Source organism: Poecilia reticulata, linkage group LG14 (assembly GCF_000633615.1).
Source record: "Poecilia reticulata strain Guanapo linkage group LG14, Guppy_female_1.0+MT, whole genome shotgun sequence".
Classification (NCBI taxonomy): domain Eukaryota; kingdom Metazoa; phylum Chordata; class Actinopteri; order Cyprinodontiformes; family Poeciliidae; genus Poecilia; species Poecilia reticulata.
Window position 1 is genome coordinate 25417944 of NC_024344.1, and position 22692 is coordinate 25440635.

The following is a 22692-nucleotide window of genomic DNA, read 5'->3' on the forward strand; positions in this document are numbered from 1 at the left end:
CGCCCGCCGGTACCCATCAGCTGCTTCTGGAGTCCCACGGGCCAAAAAGGCCCGGTAGGACTCCTTCTTCAACTTGACAGCATCCCTCACCGAAGGTGTCCACCAACGGGTTCGAGGGTTGCCGCCGCAACATGGTTTTATACCATTTATAAGATTACCCTGCATGTTTCACTTAGGTGTGCAAACATTTTCTGGCAGCTGAAACAAGCAGAGGAAAACTCAGTCCAAATACGACCTCCAGCGACACAAGGCCATGCTGTCTTTGTCGGATCCTCAGCCCGCCTCCCTCAAGTTCAGCACAAAAATTTCTCCTTTAGTGGAATTTATAATTGTTCCTAACAGCCCTATTTGGGCCTGGATGATTAAAAAATGAAGAGTAAAACACAGTCTCTTGGATTGTTACATTCTTCGTTTAATTTCCCTTTTATCGCTGCCCTAACAGTGCCGGACTGCCACGCTGAAGCCTTGAAAGCACAAGCAAATATAAATGCAGGAGGGTTCCTGGGGTTCTCCCTTATTAACCTGACAGGTATTTTATATTCTGTACAGTTTGAAGCCTTTTCTGCAAGAGGGAGCTGCCATTTAAAGCCCCCCCTGAGGCGCAGGAGCCAATGGGCTAGTAAGGAGAGCCATATCTCTGAATGGACTAATTAAGCTCCTCAATGTCCTCTGCAAAACTGTGCCCTGAGATTGTTCTCTGCAACAGTGGTAATGAGGAAGTTGGGGGGGAGTTAGTGGTAAAAACATGGAAGGAAAGGAACAGGTGGGGGTTGGGCAGGACTCCTCGGAAGTGCGAGGAGTGTGTGCAGCTCATGAGGAGAAAGAGAAGCGGGATTTCAAGCTGTTCCCGTCCTGCTACAGTTTGGAATCCAAAAGGCCACATTTGCTGCTCTTTGTTTCTCCACTGTCGGCTCATTAAAGTCTCCAAACAATGAAAGATGTGCTCTCTAATGAGCAGGCGCTGCTGTAAAGAGGGCTCTGTCCTTGGGAAGCTGGCCATGCCAGCTAACAGCCCGGACGGTCGGATGAGTCTCAGGGCTAACAACCGCCTCGTTTGTCCCCTCCATCCTTTTGTGTCCTCCGTCCACTCTTTTTTTTTTCTTTTTTTTTTTCCAAAACTCAATTTCCCATGAAAATTATCGACCACTGGAGACGCTTCTGCTAAAATACAGCAAAATTATTCACGGAGGAGTATCTCGGCCTCGTCTGCTCTGCCCCTGTGGGGATCCATTATTGGAGGAAGAGTCAAAGTCCCCCCGGAGGTTTCCATGACACAAGGTGGTTAACTAAGTGATGTGCTAGGCTAGATGCAGTATGTGGTGGAGCTGAAAGAGGCGGCAGCCAAAAACAACAATGAGCTCTTTACTGTTTCAACAGAGGGGGGGGGCAAGTCATTTCACAGAAACAAGTGGTTGGAGGACGGAGGACGGGTGCATGATGTGGCATTTTCAGTTGCTCTTTCCAGCTGACACCAGGTCAGACACTGATAAGTGATCTGCTTATGATTCACTACTCATCCCGATGCAGAACGCTCAGGGTCTTTATGAAATCACCTTTTCTTACTGCCACATTCTCAGAGGGTAAGCAAAGAAACCATGTGTAGAATTGATTTTTATATATATATAATGAATTCGTGAAATGACTTCTTTTTTTTCATTTTAACCTTGTGGTAATACCAAGTTTGTCGAAAGTAGAAAGAAATGCAAAGTAATCACAGGAACTGATATAGTCAGCCAATTCTTGTCTTAAATTTTAATCAAAAGAAAAACAAAAAATATATATATTTGCCCTTTTGTCATCACAGCTAACCATCTTGTAATCCAACCTATTGAAATACTGTTTTTGATAAATGTGACTTCAGGATAGAAGACTTTTCACTGGATCCAAGTTGAGTGATTTACCAGCGACTTAGTTCAGAGTTTCCATTTGGTTGCCGTATAAACAGTGATGTCCGTCTGGTCTCGTCTGACCAGACTACATTCTCCCTGGATTTTTTTTTTTTTTGAAGATGTTTTTTGACACTGGTGGCTTTTCCTTAACAGTAATTAGACAGGTTTAGAAAAGGGAGAGAAAATTAACCGAGTGGTCTAAGATCGGGTCTCCAACACCGGACGGTCGCATGGTGTGCCGGCGCCACCAGCTGAGCCACCCAGCGCTCTCTCTCCACCTGCGTTTTACTGGCTGGTCAAAACATTCTGCAAAGTTTAAATAAGCCTCAGTGTTTCTCTTCAGTAGTGGAGTCTTGAGCAGTAGGTTGGCTGAAAGTGCACTTATGTTTTCCATTTATTTTTAAAAGCTAAAGCTTAATTTTCCACCTGAAGCAGCTGGTATATCTTACCAGTGATAGGTTTTAGCTACGTCGGCTTCTTGTGCTTTTTGCGTCTCATTTTCATTCGTCTCACTCGTTATCCCACTTTATTACATGTAACACATGAATTTTGTTTGTCTTGTGTTTTTGTATGTGTAGATTTGCATGGGTTAATACTGGTGTGAGTTTCGTGTCAATTCGAAACATTTTCAACATGTTTTTTCCCCCCACTGTATGGGTGGAAATGCCAGCTGAATATTCAGAGCAGGTTGTTTGATCTGACCAGATCCAGAGCAGACATAAGCCCTGTGTGGACGTGCCAAGCACATGACCAGCCTTCGGTCAGAGCAGTCTCACAGACCGCCGTCGGCTCAGATATTAAAAAAAAGGCCAAGCCCCTCCATCCCTCGTGCTGAATCTTTGAATCTTCTGAGTTCTGTCCATCTGATTGCGCAGCACTCCCATACAGAATCGGTGACATGGAGCATGACACTCTTCCTTTGTTCTGGACACATATTTCCTCCCTCTGCTTGCTCAGCAGGTCTGCGTCTGACATTTACCTCACAGTCTGTCAGAAGATGAGAAGAAACTGAGCGAGACATAAAATAACGAGCAGAAAAGAATTATCTAAATTTAGTTAGTCAGAAGCTTTGATCTTCCAGGTCTGAAGGAAAGAATGACATTCTATTTTTAAACATTTCTCCATATTTGGCATCATTTCTTCTTTAGCTTAGGGTGGAAGAAGAGAGCTGATAAATTATAATCAGAAAGACTTCCAACAGCATAGTTTGGAGTTTATTGATAAAACTTTCTAAAGTGGAACAGTTTAAAAAAATATACCTTCATGCATTCATATGACAATACATTCACATGTCTGGGATTAACATTTGAATTTTAGGTATTAGCATTAAAACATGAAAAAACAGAGGAGAAACTGCAACACCGGCGTGCCAAGACACAGCATCGTGTGAAAAGCTTTTCTTTATCACCTGCCAACATTCATGTATCATCAGCAGAGTGAATTCTGCTCTCCGACAAGAGTAAGAGAAAAAGAAAAATGAAAAAAAAAGGAGTTTTAGTATCAGCTTTCATGTGCGGGCATAATTTCTGAGCTGTCAATAGAGCAGAATAATTACGCAGCTACAGAACTTTGCCGGTTCATTAAAGCAGCAGAGCAGCGCATTATGCAAAAGAGCCGTGCAGATAAAAAATGAGACAGCTGTCAGTCAGGAGAGTGGCTATTCACTCCGGAGACATAATCAGGCCAGGACACGCAGCTAAACGCGGCTTTTCTCCTTTTATCGCAGTCGCTTTACGCGAAGGTGCTGCATTTTTAGACACACAAAAAAAAAAAAAAACGACAATGTGATTCTGTGAGTTATTCGAGTCAAAGGGCTTCGCTTTGTTCGTTATAAACTCAGAAAAAGGAAATGTTCAGCGATGTGAAGGCTGGCCTTAATCTGGAATCTGAACGTGAATATAAAATACCTGTCAGGTTAATTTAATTTAAAGAATTGAAATCCACGTTGCTCTCGGCGTGCATCATTACACACACTCGGCAGAGGACAACGATGTATCCTGAGGTTTAAGTGCCCTGCCAACCCGGCCGCTCCTCCTTGACAACACTTTGCATTGTTTCCAGAGTCCCTCTCCACAGCGTCGCACTCCCACCCCTCCTCCTCCTCCTTTCCTCCTCACTGCCACCCTACACCTTTGTCTACGACCCAATCTCTCAGAGCCACTCCTCAGGCTTTTTTCTTCAAATACTGTTAGTGTAACAGCATAATGAGTTGCTGACCCGCCTGATCTCGACTGCAGCAGTCTGAGCAGAGCAGCAGGCAGACGGAATACTCTGAAAAAGGTTGTGGTTGGATCAAATTGTGCAATTCTGCTAATCTGTAGATCTGAAAGCAAAGCCTTTGCCTGGAGGTGCGTTAGCCGTGCTTATCCTTCAGACACCAGTTGGTCTCCAGTAGCAAGATAACGCTAGACCAGTAGAGAAAAGTTGGTGAGAATGAGTCGCATTGTCCACGTTAAAACCTGCCACTGGGGCTAACGCGCTTCTCATCCTCTATTCCAGTCCCGATCGGTCTCATGCGGATGCGGTTTCTGACGTCAAGAGTCCCCAGAGTCAAAGATGGATGAGGTTTTTGCGTCCTCAGCTCGACTGCTTCTGTTGTTATGCCAACAGCGGCTTCCTCTCAGCACCCAAATGATGTTACCTTAAATCCACCTGCTACCCGCCCGTCATAAAACCGCTTATTGCATTAGGTCAGACATCAGCGTTATCCTGTGGGCAGGTGGAACAGGCATTCAGCTTCATCCACCTTCCATATTAGATTGTGAGTTTTACAGAGTAATTAGATGATTTTTGACATGACTTTGATCAGCGAGCGATTGCTGCGTCTGCTGTCAAATCAACACCTTCTTAATGTGTCTGTCTCATCTCGTTTCAGCATCAACAGCTCAAAGCACATTTCACCAAAACACACAAAGAGAATGTGCTTTATTTGCGCACACACACTCTTTTTTTCCATAACTGCATACAATTACCTAAACCGTTCCCTCCACATAAAGTTCAATATTGCCCAGTTCGCTCATGTTAAAACAAGAAGTCTCCATAAACAGCAGCACCAAAACAAGGCAATTTTCATCTTAACTTGACTAATGACCACCATGAAAAAAAAAAGTTTATTTTTGCAACAAAGACTCAGTCAGAAAAAGCTGAGAGAGAACAAAGACCCACTAAATTGCTAAAACATAGTCTAAACTCGTCACTAGCTAATTATTTCAACTGTCACTACATACTGGCTCTGATTCAGTTCTTTGTCCCAATTGGGAAATTTTGGGGAGATGAAGAGGAAGCATAGGGTTGTCTGTACTTTTCACCATCATCTCCAGGGGTTTCACAATGTTCTCAGTGTAAACAATTAAAATCAATATTATTTATGTTAAAGATCTGTTTTCTAAGTCATGTAAATATTCTATCATCCCTTTCCGTACTTACAGGTGATTGTTTTTATGTGAAAACCTTGTATATTCTGTTGTACAAAAAAAATGTAAGACTATTTTGCAATTTAATACTGAATCTGAATCATAGATAATGCTCTTTAATATGTTTTTGGACCTGTCTTCATTATGGAAACCACAAATTCAGAAATGCAGGAAGCCTGTTAGAAAAATGTGCTAAATGTGCTAACCACAGTAATCGATCCTGAAATTAAAAAAAGAGAGCTTAGGACTCCAAATATTAAAACTCTGCACATCTAATTTTCATTTTAGTTTATTTTAGTAAAACAGAAAAATCCCATTTTTCTACACAGTGTTCTTCCCTGTCTGCCTCACACACACCGTGGTGTAGCATTGCTTCTACTCCACATATGAATAATTGATGACCATTCAGAGCAGACTGGCTCCTTGAATCATGCTGTATAGTTACAGTGAAATAAGAAGTTTCACAGTCAAACATAATAATTCAGTTTTCCTGACAGTTATTAGCATTGTCCACAGCTGCAGCTCATTAAAAATGGAGGAAAATAAATAGAATTTTCGGTTCACGTTTATGTTCCGCCCTTCAAAGGAGACGGGACATTCTTTTCAGATGGTTTTATTTATTAACCTGAAATTTGGATGCTTTTTGATGCTCTAAGGCGTCGTTGAGGATAAACTCAAATCGGCATACAACGCTACATCCTGATTCTTCAGAAACCCACCAATGTGCTTCCGTTTCCTGCACAAGTAGCATGTGTCCCCTCTTGTGCACACATGCAATATTGAAGGTGTTCATGTCTGAAAGGCACTTACAAAAGAAAAAAAAACGATGCTTTTATAAAACACGCAAGGCCTTCCTTGCAGCTGCCTTACTTAGGACCATAGTTATTTATGAAAAGTTAAATGCATGGCCCTCATCTCTGACGGTGCGTTCTGAAAACAGACAAGCCGTGGTGAGCGCCTCGAGAACGCATCCGCAGGCAGTCGTGCCAATTTAGAAAGTAAACAACTCAACAGAAAAAAAAACACACAAGGTGCACATCTGGTCTCATCGTCTCCTCCCGGAAGAGAAGAGTTTTTGTTTTGTTCCTATTCTTCACGCCAAGGCTGGGCCGGGATGACACCTGAAGGAGATGGCCAATCACAGAGAGGCTGGGATGAGCTAAGAGTTATTGCTAGGCATTACATCATTACGGTGAGTGACCCCCTGGGATTAGGAGGCAGCGGAACACGAACCTGCATAAATCCCGACTCAAAATGACAGCTCATCTACAGCAGAGTGAGATGGTAACATCTGATAGCAAGCAGGGAAAAAATAAAACTGAAAACCTGGTTTTGTTGCACCTTATGGTGCTCCATAAGGAGCATCAGATAAACACCATTTATCACTGATCCCCTAGCTGGCCTCGGAGCTGAGCCCGGCCAGTTCAGCTAAAATATGTCTATGCCACAACAACCCAGCAACTGGTACTAAAGGCGGATGTGTTTTTCAACAAATTTACTTTTTTTAAATAAAAAAAAACATACTCCACTCAGTGCTTTCCAGTGAGAAGCACAACCCTGAAGCTGTTTTGGTGATTTTTTTAAAATGACACACATATCAAGAGCAATCCATCTAAAACTTCTGGGCTGCCATTACATCACAGCCTAACAGTGGTCAGGACTGCCTGGTACTGCTCCAAACTGGTTCAGATCTTATTCAACAGACCAGGACTACTTTCTGTAATTTGGAAACTATAAATCTTAGCAAAGATCAAATGTGAGATTTCTTAAGGGAACTTTTTCAGGTCAATTTTAATTGACATCTCTAACTCAGATCTTTCCAGCAGCCATTGTACAGTGCATACAGTCGTAAACTTCCAAACTTCTAACTATGAAGTGGGCAGAGTTCTGCTATGGTTGGTTGGTAACGGAGCAGTACTCACCGGCTGTGATATCATTACTGGAATGTTTTAAAAATGGCTCAGTTTCTAGACACTAAAAAAAACACTTTTACAAATGGCTGCATGGTTATTTTTTAGCACTTGGACTGTTTCTAGAAGCAGTAGAGACCCAAATGGAAGTACAACAACATATACAAAGTGAATTTTGCATAATAGGACAAAAAACCAGGCATAGATCAGTAGTAAGCAGCAGGCACGAAAGAAGAAAGTTCTTCTTTCTCAAGCAAGAACTTGAGAAAAAAAAAAGTAGATTGGAGCCTAAAGCCGTTTGGTTGCAGCTTCTGAAGGACAGCGATACGTCTGACAATAATAAAGCTAACATACTTCTGACTTTAGTGTGTTTTTGTGTGTTTTTGTTACAGACAAAAATACATTGATTTGTCGATTTGTGGATAAAACATTAATACTATTCATTAAATACATTAACCCATTAAAATACACAACTTAGTCCATGTACAGTCTCATTAGAAATATTCAGTGGGATCCAGAGGTCTAGAAACAATAAGTGCATTCAATTAAGGAATTAGTGCATATCACCATTACTTTCAATAGGTTAATGTTGTAATGGTGTATGTAGCGGCTTTACAAAGAAAAAGCCATCGGGCAGCTTCAGCACATCCAAAGCGCTGCTGCAGGCTCCTTGCTTTGCTTTACAAGGTGCAACATCAAAGATACAGTTTGTAAGTGCAAACACAAAGTAAGCCTCAACGCCCAGGGCCGCCACCACTACGAGCTTAGAAATGAGTAGTGACCAGTTAACACAGAGCACGCCACCCTGAAGCTAAATCATATTCCAAGGATGAATATTCAACATATCCTAAACTGTGATACGGATTGCAACACAGCCATGACACACGGACATGGAGAGCCTGAGGGACGTCAAGATGAACTATTAACAGTCCTAAAGTCAAAATAAATTAGAATAATTATTGTTCTTTCCCTTAAATGATTACATTAACAGACAGTCTTGATTTGGAGGGATTGGTTCACGTTTTTAAGAGCATAAAGAGCAGAAACTGGCACTTGTATGCCATACATTACTGAAAAAAAAATAAAACCTAAGATCAATGTGAAAAAAAGTTTTTTTTTAAAAACATTTCAGATTTAAGATTATATAGAACTACTGACAACAGTAAGGATAAATTATCCCCAAATACACCAGACGTGAAGGAAAATTAATTGTTTTGTTCAGCTGGTTTAAGAGATAAGGTTCAAGATACATTTATCAGACCAGAAGTCGTCCATGTGCTGCAAACACAGCCCACATGATAAGGGCCAGAACAGAGGCAACCCAGGCTGAACAACAGCCGTATCACAGGAGACTGCTTGGATACGATCTCTGATAGGCCGCTCCTTTTCAGCCGTCATGCATGACCACTCTGCATGCTAATAATACAGTCAGGCAACTGGATTGACTTCCACTGGCGCTGATGTTCACACTGGATGCAGGAGATGGTTATGACGACGGAAAATTAAATTGATTTCACAACAAGTTTAGTCTGAAAACACATTAGACAATCAGAAACCTATCCAATCATGAGTTCAGATCAATTATACAGACCGGTATCTGGTCCTAGATATGACACAATGCAGATAAAATCAGGTTATAATGCCAGCTGGTAAAAAGTTACCCAAAGAAGTACAAGTGATTCAACAGAGTCATTTTCTTTCCAGCAGTCTTGCATTCAGGTCAAAAACGTGATGACAGCACCAAAGAAGAGCATCACAGCACGGACAGAAAGGTCATTCAAAAACAAAGACACACCTTTGAAGACCGTGTGCAGATTTTGGACATGGAAGGCAGATAGTTTAAGAGAAGAGTGAAAAAAGTCAGTGAAATGTAATACATAAAAAGAGCTTTAGATCGCTCCAGCAGTTCTCCTGGTGTCTCAAACTGCAGGAACGGTCAGATGAACATCTTAAAATCAGGTCGTGCCAAGCCCTCCACCTTCCATCTCCACCCAACCATCACTGGTGGATAAGAGACAAGTGTACTTTTCCGGTGACTGACCCAAACCTGAAGGGGGGTCAAGCCACCTCTTTTCCAGTTCAGAACCACACTTTGATTTATCCAAGAAGTGAAGCGTGTCACTGCAGCCGATGGCTGCCTTGGACACCAAATGCCAACATGTGGTTGTCTGGAGGTCAGATGAACGATTTACACACTCAAGATGTCAGAAATTCTCCAGGTAGATTTGGACAGAATCATTGCAATATCTCTGCACACTTGCTCCCTGAACAGGTGGATGCAGAAGAACAGAACACTCCTGCTAGAAAACTGAGCGTTTGATGAATTTTATATGCAACTTTTGTGCTTTAAGATTTGCAGCAACCACCACCATCCCGTTATATATGGACTGTAAGACCGCTTTAAGATATTTGAAAGGATTTCTTCGACAAAGGAACATCCTGTGCTTTTATAACTCATGAAAGAGCAAGCAATCTCAGATGAATTCTCGCTGCAGCTCAAATGATGCATTTTAGATCTCGAGATGCTTTTAATGTTTGGCTGAAACAAGTGAACCGTTCACGCAATGATCATTTAAGATTGAAACAAAGGAAAGCGAGACGTGTCTGACTTTCAAAGACACAAAATGCCATCTGCTCAACAATGCCAGCCCTGAGGGGAAGTAGTGTTGGGATAGTGGCAGTCTATAAATAACACCGCGTCTCGTACTGAGAGGAAAGAAAGCTGGATCATCGACGCAATTTCTATTCCCAATAAAACCTGTTCTTGTAGTTCTGCAGGCAGTTCAGTGGAGGACATGGACATCACACTGGGATTCTGTTACACAGTAATGGAGTCGATCATCACCTTGGGCATCCTCGCCAGACTTGGCAGCCTCACTTAGAGAGCTCAGCAGAAAAGTGAAAAAGAGCCACAATGTGCTGTGAGCTGGAGCAGCAGGTGTCACAATGCTGGAAAATCTGGTGGATTTGGGCCGGAGGATTTGATCCAGCAAAGTCCCGGCAAGCTTCTAAATCTCAAACATTAGCTGGTATAACTAACTAAGCAGCGCAGAAGCACGAGAGCGTATCGACATTTGCGCTGCACTGGAAACACCAGCAAGATCTCGCACTGTGTTTTAGTCGTGTAAATTATAATTTGAGCGCATTACTTAAGTGGTAATCACTTCAGCTGTAAACCGTCCAGACAGGTTTGGCGAGAACTAAAGCATTAACATGTTGAAAGTCATTTCAACATGTTAGAGGATGTGTGGTGCTGTGGGCTTGTTGCTTTTCCAGTGGCCATGGGAACCTTGTTAAAAGGCACATGGCATCATGAACTCTGATATGCAAATATATTTGACATAACATTCTGGCGATCTGCTAGAAAACTGACAAAAGGTCATCATCAGGGGTAGAAGATGTCGGCCAGAGACCGCCTCTCTGTAGGCTTCAGCTTTTTAAAGTATAGATGATCAAGAGCTGCAGACCTACTGTCAGCAAAACAGGGCTGAAAATATTCCAAACAGCAGGGATGAAAATAATTGAGCCACCAGTAAAATTTGAAAAAAAATAAATAAATTTTGTAACTTGATAAATGTTTTTCCATTCATGGTGGGATTTTTACTCATTTTGGTGTGTGAGATTCTGCTGCTGCCATTGTCTCGCTGCTTTGGAATGCCTCATTTTCTGGCATCTCTCACTAAAATTATATTTAAATGAGGCTGCTTATTCAATATGTAATGGTCAAGCTTTTTATCGACCAACAGGTCCAGATTCAAACAGTTCTCTTGCAGAACCCATACCAACCTCTTTGTTTAAACTTATTTGCATCACTTATTTTAGCCGTTAAAATTAATTGCCCTGCCCTGAAAAAAATAAAATAAAATGTGCTGCGTACATTGTTGTAAAGATTTAAAGAAAAAGAAAAAAAACAGATTGAGAGACTTTTTTTTAAATGCACCAAAGCATCCATTCCAATTTATTAATGTAAATAATAGTCATAAAGTGCATTTTTCACACTTTAGAAACATTCAGCTCAATCCAAGACAAAGTGTTTATAGATTTTATTTAAAAGACTTGTTGTGTAAAGCATTTTTAACTAGATAAGTCATTGAAGTGTTTTGTTTTTTTCCTCTCGATCAGATGTGGAGGTGCTGCAAACTAACATGATGTTCTCACATGCAAACTTGGTGCTACTTGAGTGTTTCCGTCTAACAAGCTCAGCCTCCTCCTGTTTCTTTCCCTCCACACATTCACTTCTCTATAGGACTCCATCAGAGCTCGCACAATGAAAAATCACACACGGCCTTTATTCAAGCACTGATTAACATGCAAAGGCAGCTTGTCCTCATCTAACCGTCAGCAGAAATGAAACAGCCAGTTGAGTCATTTTGAAGTTCTGCAGGAACCACCAGAACCTTTAAAACTGTGATAAGGCAGGAATGGATAAAAGGGAAAAACATCTTTTATTCCATTTCAGATTCTCTTAACGTTTGCATTATGTTTTTTTATGATCCTAGGAAGAGTAGGACAAAAGAAATATCTGCAGCATTATTGCTTTGTCTGAGAGTTGTATCCATGTGAAAAGTAAATTCAATCCAATCATTCATATAGTCCAATTAGTCCTCGTTATTAAATCACTGCAGGAAAGTTCAGTTCATAACTCGAATCAGTTAAAAGCGTTTTCTAAGGGAAATCCAGCAGATTGAATCAAGTCATTGACTTGCAGCGTTCTCTTCTGGACGAACACAGCGAAGGTAGACAATCTCTCACAGTCATTAAATTTGCAGCTAACGCCTCATGCCAAGCATGCATGTAGCAGTAGTGGAGAGGAAAAACTTCCCTTTATCCATCCAACTAGCACTGAGTTTAGCTTCCATCCATCCAATATTCATCATTCATCCACCTCTGCTCAAAAATGGTTATTCAACCATCTATCAGTACATCTAGTCATCTGCTCACCCAACAAACCCCATCAGCCCACCATTAATCCACCCATCCACTAAACCATCCATCCATCGTCTGTTTGGCCATTGGAAAATATCTGCCAAAATAGACAATGGAGTTTTGTATTTAAATTTGAAAATTAATTCAAAAGGAAATTAAGAACTCTAATTTTGTGTCCAGAATAATGAGATGTCATTAAAATGTGGATAATCAGTTCCATTACACGTACTTAGTTTTAATCTGTTTGTGTTCTTTAACAAACTGTACGACTCCGACTACAACGCCATTACCATAAACTTGTTTGTGCATGAAAATCCAATCAACTTTAATGACCACACAGGGAAGCTGGTGGAATTTGGCTCCGGGATACGTTGGAGTCGCACTTTCCCCATCAACCATTTGTTGTGGCTGCAGCAAACGCGGAGGATGCCAATCTCATAAGCCACCGTTTTGCGCAAGATCTCACTCTATTTGTCAGAATGAAGCAAAGCAGAAGGAAGGCTCTGGAAATATTAAGATCTCCCCCTGCAAATACAGACTTTGATACCAAAGTCTGTCATTTCTCCGATGGCACTGAATGAATCCTTTCTCCAATAATATGTACATCAGTTCTCCACCTGCTACAGTGAACCTCCAGCTGACGCATATGTTGTCCAAACAGTTTTTTTTTTCCTGTATGGGTGACGCATTTAACTCATCAGAACCTCTCTCTCCTGTTCTGAACTTCCCAAGTTTATCCACACAGAAACCAGCTCAGAAAGCATGTCTGAATGCTAACAGACTATTCAGAAATGGCAATTATACACAGTGCTTCGAGCAGAATCTATTAACACCAGCTGCGGACAGCAAAACACCAGTCAGCGTCTGGAGATGCAAACGCTGTTCATACAAGCCGAAAACAATTAAAAGTACAGTTTGGGTTGTACAGTGGGCACCGTTACCTCCAACCAATGAGAACTTAGTTTGAATTCCTGAACTAAACCAGAGAAAAGCATCTTCCTCTGCTGCTCTGAATTCACATTGATGTAGTTCATTACCTGCCATGGACTTTACCATCATCAATACAAGATTTAAGTGAAAAGTTAATGCAACAATGGACATTGCAAAAACTTACTGAAACAATGAATGAGTGTTAGAGTCAAAGCTAAAGGCAATCCAACAAAACCCTGGAGTAGGTCAGCCTTTTTCTTTAGTAGTGACTTTTTTTTTTTTGTCAGGCAGGATAGAAATCTAGATTATGAATTAGCTTAGCAGCGATAAAATAGCTACAAACAGATCAGGCTGTGTCTGGATATATTGATATTTTAAGTCAAAGTTACAAACCAGAAGGGATTTTATGGTTTTTAGGCAACTGTTCCAAAGCAGGCTTTCAATAGAAAGGCTTTGTCCAGGCCGCTACCTTGTGGAAGCAGGATTTCCATCACCCACTGGGACTATACCTCAGGTTGACCTTGGGTCCTTTGGACCAGAACCAGCCGGGCGAACCCAGCAATGAAAAACTCCCGTCAGATTAGCTGCTTCCAAGCAGAAATCAAATGGAAAAAACATTCCTTGCTCAAAAACTTCAAAGAATAGCAGCAAATTGGTAAATAAATGCATGAAGAAACCACCAGTTACACATTGGCACGGTGCCCTGCTCTGACGTGTGGGCGGGGAAGGAGCCTCCAACTGTTTTCTCACCGTTTACAAATAAACAAATCGTGCATTTCCATTTATTTGAATGCCAAGTGCCGTCTTGTTTGAGCCGTGTTCAACCAGGAGATAAACACTCCCTTATTATGTGTTAGCATTAAATTTGCATTATTATGTGTCATTTAAATATTAATGTTTCTGATGATTCTCTGGCAGCTCTTTTTCAGAGTCCCTAGTTTAAATACTTTCTGCCGATTTGGTTAGAAATGTTGGTCTAAATGAGAACCGAGGCGTCTGTGATTTCTTGCAGTTTTTGATTAATCAACTCATCTTAGGAAATATATGATGCAATAAGCAGCAACGTTCTGACGCTTTCAAAATATTCGATTTATAATATGTAGCTCGTGCGTGTCCTCGTTCCTATGCAGGAAAGTCTCGTTTCAGATTGTGTTCAAGCTCCTTTGAATGCAACACGACTTGCGGTGCGACTGCTGACCAAAGTTCAGAAGATCCAGGATCCGATTTTATTCTGAGAGTTAACCTAAAAAGCACCTTATAATTTTCCCTTGTTTGGCCACTTTTTTTTTTTCCAGCTCTCCAAGTCTAAAATAAGACAGTATTATTTTCACAGCGGCTTTGAACTCACCGCAGCAGTTAAACGTCCCAGATGTTGGCCATAAAGGAATTGTGCATTTTTCTCCCCTCTCTGAACATGCTGAGTTTGAGCCTCGTTCTGTGAAGGTTAGCGCCGCACTCAGAGTAAATACAGAGTTTTAAATCTGCAGCAGAGGGTCGTTAAATGAACTCCGGCATCTGCCGTTGCATCGATTAGCTCTTATCTCGGGAGTTTAGGCTGCGCAGGTCGGTTCCACATCAACACAGACGAAATGGCACAAAAACGCAGACAGACAGACAGACAGACATGTCGGGTCAGGTGGAGGGATAATTAATACAAGTGAGAAAATCCATTTCGAATGCAATTACTGTCAGAGGCAAAAAACAAAACGCGGCGGGTCCCAAATAAAGGCCAGGAAGAACACAGCTCAGCTGCGCTTTTAGCATCCATCAAAAATAAAATAAAAATGTAATCTTACATTTAAAACATTTACCACCCATTTGAAAATATCCCATTAGTCATTGCAGTGGGTTCCTAAATGTTACCGCGCAGGAAAATGCTGAGTGAGTGTTAGGCCGTTTTTTTTTTTTGTTTTTGTTTTTCTTTTTTTTTTGGCAGACGTGCCTGCATTCATTTTCCAGCAGCTGACAGCCCAAGACCCTAAACGGAAAAGAAACGGCAAAACCTCTCGACCTTTTCGCACACCGGCTCACTCAATCAAGACATCTCATTGCTAATAAAGCGTCACCAGCGATCCAGCAGCACACCTATAAGTTTCATCTTCAAGCAGGAGATTTCTTTTTTTCATTTTAATTTTTTTTACGTGTTCCTGTGATTACACAGGAACACACTTCGGAGTACTTCAGGTCGTCCGCTGATCACCATGGATATGATGCGACTCCGACAAACACTCAGCTACTCTGAGGCAAGTCAGAGCATTTGTCCATGCCCACTTCTAAAATGATCTCTCATTCACTCTGGCAATAATTCAGTTATTTCCTGAGAGGTGCCGTGGCCCTGCATTCTAATATATGTGGCTATAGCCTCAAAATTCAATTATGGCCGAGTTGCATGAGAAACAGGAAATCAATAAATGTAATTAAATTGCTCGGCCCTCGAAAGAGCGCGATGCTGTCATTGCCCCTTCAATACACCCGGCTCTATCAAATCTATCAAACGACGGGATCAATTTATTTGAATATCTCTCCACTGCAACAGGACGCGGCCGAGGCACAGATGCCCAATTATCTCCTTGTTGGTTCCTTTTCTCCTTTCCCTCCAAGGTGGAGCGAATTGCAGGGGAGTCGGAATATCTCGGCAGGACCATGAATCACGTGGAAGAAAAAATAAAAATAAATAAAAATAAGAACACATCCAGTGTTCTCTCGTTACCGCAGCACCGTCTGCACAGCAGTGGCGCAGGGGGGAGACCCGAGATGCCAAGAAAAGCTGCTGATCTGACGATATGCAATACAGATATGGCGTCTTAAGAGGCATTTCTATTTTTATATTTGTGTGAAGACGATGAACTTTCACGCGGCAAAAGATCTTTTAGTTCAATTTCACCTTTCCGAGTCAACAACCAAGCCCGTTATCGCCACCTGGGGCTGCGGAGGGAAACTGCACGTCTCCGAGCGGCGCGCTGTGGTCCAGCCGACCCCAGAAACAGCTCGAAAACATGCTGACAGTAGAACTGTGTCAACACCGGGCCTGATGAGTCACGTTTGTGGAAATCAAATCCTTTCATCACAAACGCTTTACATTCAGTTACCGAGTTGCCACAAAACCACAAGGTCCAATCTTCCACGCGAGGCAGACTCTCATGAATAGAACCTTTCACACAAGACAGCAAAGGCAAAGAAAGCTGTAAACTAAAAATATGCAAGAGTTGTAGAAAGATGCAGCAAATGGCTAAGACATTAACTGTTGATTTTTTTATTTTTTTATTTTTTGAAGGTAAAGCTGCAGAGAACAGCCAGGTTTTCATTCAGCAGCTCCAGCTGATGTGACGTTGAGTTCAGATGTGGATGGCTGCCTCCATAAACTGACTCTGTGTCGCTGTGGCTAATTAGCAGGGACGCTCAATTTATTTGCAGCAAAATTGGTACCGGCTGGTGTTTGCTATTTTTTTGGCATATTTGTCCGGATGGGTAAAACTGGGCTGTAGTTTATTTTTCATATGGTTTCCATTCGAGTTTCTGGAGGGGGAGTGAGTCGACTCTGTTTGGTCATGTGACAGTGAGTGGTGTTGATATGGCTTCTCTGCTTCAGGAACAATCACTGTCAGCAGTGAGGCTTATTTTATGGTGTCAAAGTGGAAGAAAAATATGTAACACTGGTAAATCCACTTCCATTATCAGCAAGTAAATCTGTATATTACTTAGTTAGCTCAAAGCTAAACAAGCTAAATATTTAGCTAAATATTTAGTTTGAAGCTAAATATTTAGTTCATTAAATATTTAGCTTGATAATATTTAATTTGAAACGGATAAATGAATTAACAATATAACGAAAAACATGACTGAAAAACTTTATTTTTTCCTTATCCGACAATCTAACTGAAATTATTGCAAAAAGTTTTGACTGTGTAGCTTTACGGACGACTCCCCTTAGCATGGTGTCCTACAAAGCTTGTACCTACACCAGCTGGAAGACTTTGGACCAGTGAAGAAGACTCTCAATGAACAGAGACTAAAATATCAGCAGCAGGACATTTATTCAGTTCCTCCATTTCTGTTTAAAGCTGAACATGTTCTGACTGAATGCCACTAACAGCGGACAAAGGCCACCTAGGAACCGCAGACAAAACTTTGATTAAATTGATATTTCCGTCATGAAAAGCAACTCCGTCACAGCGCTCGCATTCAGCCTCATCCATTACCAGCAGTCACATGCTAGATAGGTCACAATAATCCAGTTTAGAACGATCAATAGGCCTTTCAAAAATGGTTCTTTACTGTACTAGAGTACCCAGAGAGAAGCCATCAACACAGAGGGAGAACACGCCAAGTAGAAACTGATCATGTTTGGGATTCAAACCCAGGACCTTCTCATTACAGGTCAACACGCTGCAGCTGAAATTCCTATGTAACTATCAGAGCAGTGTCGGTATAAACGCCTGTGTAGGTAAAACAAAAAATAATAATATTCACATATTTCACAGGAAAATAAGCAGCGTTGGGGTCAGAATGATCACAGGTTTTCTGCAGAGTTGGACTGAAGTACATGGGGCAGGAACTGTGACCCTGAAACCTGAGGTCAGAATAAACACCATGACGCCATTTAACATCCACTACATTCAACGCCGTCATCAAACCGCTCTTCCACTCACGAGTGACCCCTGGGGGTCCTCAAACTCCACTTGGAACCCTGAGCTGCAGTGAGAGGGGGGAGTGGGGTCGGTCCCCTGCACTATAACCATTGGAGCGCTGGGATTGGGTCCTATTGTATACACTGAATGAGCGCCGAGTCGCCCTCAATGGATGACGGATTTCTTTCCAACCGCCCAAACTGAAAACTGCAATCAAACCAGCCGGGAGCCGCAGAATCTGTGCGCAGTGGGGAAAAAAACGCGCTATCAAGTTCGAAAGTCTCAGTGCGGGAGGATAACTGAGAGCGGTTCGGATGCACAGAGGCGGTGAATTACTGTTGATCTGGACCGCAGGTACATGTAAACAGTAGCAGACTCAAACTGGCGCATTAAAAGGAATTTCTTTGTGCATAAATTAGAGAATAGCGCAATATAACATCGTCTAACCCAGCTGGAAACGAAGGGTCTAAGTGGTGGTCTGGCAAATCTAAAAAGGTGGATTTTTATTTTTTGGCTGTTAACCCCGAAACAAAGCCTCACCGTGAAAAGAGACCCACTCTCTGACACGCCGTCCGTGGCGCGTCACCGTACCAACAGAGCAGAGGGGCACTTTCTGGATAAAAAAAAAAGGTTGTTGCGCTGATTTTATATGTGCAGCTGAATGGACGGATTTTCAGGTTCGGGTGGACACGGTCCCCCTGCAGTCCCTGCCAGCATCCTCTCCCGCAAAACAACTCCGGCTCTCAAACTGCCGCGCACAACACCGACAGATTCCCTTCACACAGGACCACAAACCCACAAACTCAGAAGAAAATCATCCCCCAGATCTGGTCTGCGGCTACTTTTTAGTTTAAAAAAAATATTTATCGAAAATATGTCTGATACGAAAGTCTGCAGTCAGTCAGAATGAATACGTTTCTCTTTTCGCGCGTTGTACTTGATCTGCGCACAGACGGAAGACATTTCTCCTTCTAGAGAAACTTTTTTCGGGCGGTTGTGTTTGTGAAAGGCACGGCAGCCCCAGCAGCCCCATCAGCCCCAGCAGCCCCATCAGCCCCAGCAGCCCCATCAGCCCCAGCAGCCCCATCAGCCCCAGCAGCAGCAGCAGCAGCAGCAGCCTCCTCCTGCTCCCGTCCGGAGCCGGTGCTGTGGAGGCAGCCAGAGGATGCTGCTCTGCCTCCAATCAGCAGCTCTGCTGTGGGAAACAGCCCGGACTTAATCTCCTATTGTTAGAAATAAACAAGTGCTCTCACCTGCACAGCCGGTGAACAGCAGTCCCCAGAGGACGTCCCTTATCTGAAGCATTGTAATGTCTCACAGATATTCTCCTTGAAGATCAAGCGGAGAGCTTCTGGATGAACACAGAGCAGCCTCTGTGTGGCTTTTCTCTTTTATTTTCTTTTTCTTTTTTTTCCCCCAGAGATGTAAAACAGCAGCTGCAACAGGACGGGTTTTTGGTCCTTGTCGCTACCCGTGTTCGCGCCGCGGCACAGTGAGTGACAAGCAGCAGCAGCCGAAGCTCGCACCAACGCGCACACACACGCACTGAGCGGATACCAGCACGGATCACTCCGCCCGCCAGGATCCAGCCTCCCCCCCCCTCCCACCTCACACACACAGAGGGGGCGGGCCGAGCCGAGCCGAGCCGAAGCGGCTGCAGCATCCAAACGGGGCGCGCAGCGGCAGCAGATGGTCACAATGACGGCCTCTGTAATTCCACTTAATAAGATTAGGAATGTGCAAAGTTCTGCAAGATATGTGAAGTAATGAAGATTCAGAGCATTAAGGAACAAATGTGGAAAATTGAGTCTTTTTCGGTGTTTTGACAAGAACTGGGGGGGGGAAGGATAGTTTACAGGTCAACATTTCATGACTACTCCCAATTCTAGAAAGTCTGGAAAAGTGTCATATTGCTCCAAATCTGGATAAGTATGGATAGATCCAGATTTTTTTTTTCCTGTGTCCCATCTGGCAGTCTGGTCACATCAATTTTTCCACAATCTATCTGTTCCTGTGCCATCCATCTCTACAATAGCTGTCGAAGGTTGGCACCTTCCTGCAGCACAACGGCTGATCTTAGTGATCAAAACCACTCAGAAACATCCTCGACATGCAGTCAGGATTTTCTTTTTTTTTTTTATTGTTCAGTAATCCTGACATCCTGCATGTAGAACCTCGTCATCCTCATGCAGCACCAGCAGAAATAAGCAGACATTCACCCTCTACTTTAGACTCCAGTCTGGAGCCAAACTGAGCCGTCATCAGCAAACCTTTAGATTTTCACCTTTCACATGAAATACTCTCCGTTTTCCTTCAGCTGGTCAGCTGGCTCTCAGGGCTCAACCAAAACAAATTTACTCAACAGAAAACATGCTGACATTTCAAACTTTACCAATTTTCTCATCTAAAAATAACTACTCTGACTAAAGTCAGTATTTTTTTACTCTGCAAAACCTTCATCTATCGAGTGAAATGAGAGAAATATGGTCATTTCAAATCCTCTCTCGTTTAAAACGTTTTTGAACTTGTTTTTTTGTTGACCAATTTTCCATGTTGATTCTATCAGTAACAGAATAAAAGTCCTTGTCTTATATGTCCAGTTAAYTCAATTGAAGGATARAACTTCATGGAGTTTTACCTTTGTGATGAAGGACTTTTAAAAACTAATGAGTTATGAAAGCTGTATATTTTTAAAAGTAGCTGATATCCACTAAAATAGAAAATGCCACACAGCAGGAGCCCACTGTGTACATAAAGCTTCAGCATAAGATAAGATCCAATGTGGTGTAAAGCATTTACATTTCCCAAAACCTGGCCGCTTACGGTTCACTTTTTTAACAGTGCATTTGTCAGTGTCAACATAATGAATGTGGACTGTAAAAAAAAATAATAAAAAATTGTTTCCAGGAAACGGAGCAGGTTGCCTCCTGCTCACTCCTACCTCACATGGAGATCCTGTGGCAAAAAGATGTGGAAATCACGGTTCTCTAAAAACGAAGCGTGAGCCTCACCACATGTGTTGTGGCCTGAATCCACATTAATTTCCCGGTCAGCTACAAATCCACAGGGTCACTGGTTTAGATCGCCAGAGCCCAGGMTGTGCCTCCMTTTGACTTCACTCGACTGCCTCCAGTGAGTGTGAGCAGACAAAAAGACAAAAAAAAAAAAAACAGAAGAGATTTTTAAAATCGCCCTGTTGTGCTCGTTATCAGGTCGTCCATGGAGATCATGTACAGTATGTTCATGTCAGAAGGTTACAGGCTTCCCTTTGACTCTGTGTGTGTATCTAGAGGACACCTTCTATGCACGTTTGCAAAACAGAAATTCCAATGCAAGTAATGAATGGACTGTTCAGGGTGACGGTCTGTAAACATCCTCTGATGATAAATCAAGGAGATCCTGCTAGAGAAACACCTGCAGACCACCTGCCTGCCTAACACTGCCGCCCAACTGTCTCCATAGGCTCTACACACACACAGTCAGTGTGTGTATGGGGAAAGGCTCACTTTACTTCAGTTTCTTAAACCTTCATTTTACCAGAAAGGAGACCGACTAAGAGGAAGATCTCAGTGAAAAGGGTGATCTGTCAAAGAAAGGCAGCAACACACCTCATGGTGAACAAGACAAATAACGTTAAAAATAAAGTCCAAACAGTATCACAARTAAAGCATGGGAGGCATTACTGTGGTAACAAGTCTAGATTTGAAGCTCTGTTACTGTTTGAAGGATTTCTGTTGGTTTCTTTCAGTGAAACAAGTTGCGACAGTTTCACTTCAGACTGAAGGTGAAAGAACTGAAAGTTTGTTTTTTCACAGACGAGGAACAGAAAAACAAAATGTCATATTTTAAGGCATAACGTCTTTCRGGTCAACAAAGAAAAAAAAAGAAAAAAAAGCACAAAAAAATTTTTTTTTACCGTCACTGTCACATATCTTCATTAGTAGAAACACCCGACTTGTTTCTACATTAGCTCCAAACGTTCAGCCACGGTTCTCATTTATCTGACAGGTGAGGAACAACTGATCAAAGTCTCCATGYTGAGATACAAAGTACCATCAGATCAGAGTTTCACTGCTGAACCACTGAACTCTTTTTTTGGTTTTCTTTTTTCCTCTGACCGCTCAGAGTCTGACTCCATCACCTGGTGATGCGCTCCCCATGCGGGGAAATCCAGATCACACCACATCCAATGTGGACTGAGATTTTTCAAGACTCAATAAAACTGTCAGGAATCCACCTGAGTGCTGTTCTTCTGCCCATGTACAGAGCGCGGGTTACTAACCCGCTCCTCGTCTGAAGGCTGTCCTGACAGGTACTGCCTGCTTCTCCTCTGATCGAGTTTTCCAACATATTTCAGCAGAAAACTGTGACAGGAAGTGTTTCCATCTAACACCAGCTGATGTGGAAGGTTTTCAGAGGCTACAGAYGCATCCAAATAAACKTTCAACTCATCGCAAATCTGCTCCAGTAAACTGCAAAACAGCTGAAACACCGAGTTCCTTTAAATCAAGGCCAACAACCCACCAGTTGAGTTACCTGTGATTAGCAGTAAGTGAAACATTGATCAACATGTCTGCTGTGTATCCGCTTGATGATTTTGATGAAGGCATTTGCAATGCTCATTGCTCATTTCATAAATCATGACCATGTCGTTTTAATGACGTAAAGCACTTTGAACGTGACGTGACCGTGTGCACATGGAGTGTGCCAGTGAATTGTTGTGCTGGAGTTTTTTACTTTCAGTCAATTAGGGATATTTTAACTAATCTAGTTTTTAAAAACGTGAACCACAAGTAAATCAAAATGAGGGGAAACTGTTTCGTAAACAGACCATTACTTTACCGTTTACAATGTAGCAGGATGTACCTCAACTACGCTGGTAGTTTTTTCTTTTAAAAAAGACAATAAAATGACCTGAGGTATTCTAGGATTCCCTCAGGGGGCGCTAGAGTGTTTCCCTGAGGATGATGTTGTCTGGATTTCTCTTCTTCACCTT

General features: G+C 42.3%; 1 protein-coding gene across 12 annotated transcripts in view; it reads right to left on the reverse strand.

Annotated features, from left to right (window-relative positions):
- Nucleotides 1-19257, reverse strand: part of ncam1a (neural cell adhesion molecule 1a) — a 315548-nt gene extending 296291 nt beyond the window's left edge. For 9 of the 12 annotated variants that reach the window (XM_008428583.2, XM_008428578.2, XM_008428582.2 and 6 more), the window contains exon 1: nucleotides 18950-19257. In XM_008428583.2, the coding sequence (XP_008426805.1) occupies nucleotides 18950-19001 (52 nt within the window). In that variant the 5' untranslated portion in view covers nucleotides 19002-19257. The remainder of the gene's footprint in view (nucleotides 1-18949) is intronic. The other 3 variants (XM_008428585.2, XM_017308571.1, XM_017308572.1) reach the window with 1 other exon arrangement.
- Between the last annotated feature and the right edge of the window lie 3435 nt (nucleotides 19258-22692).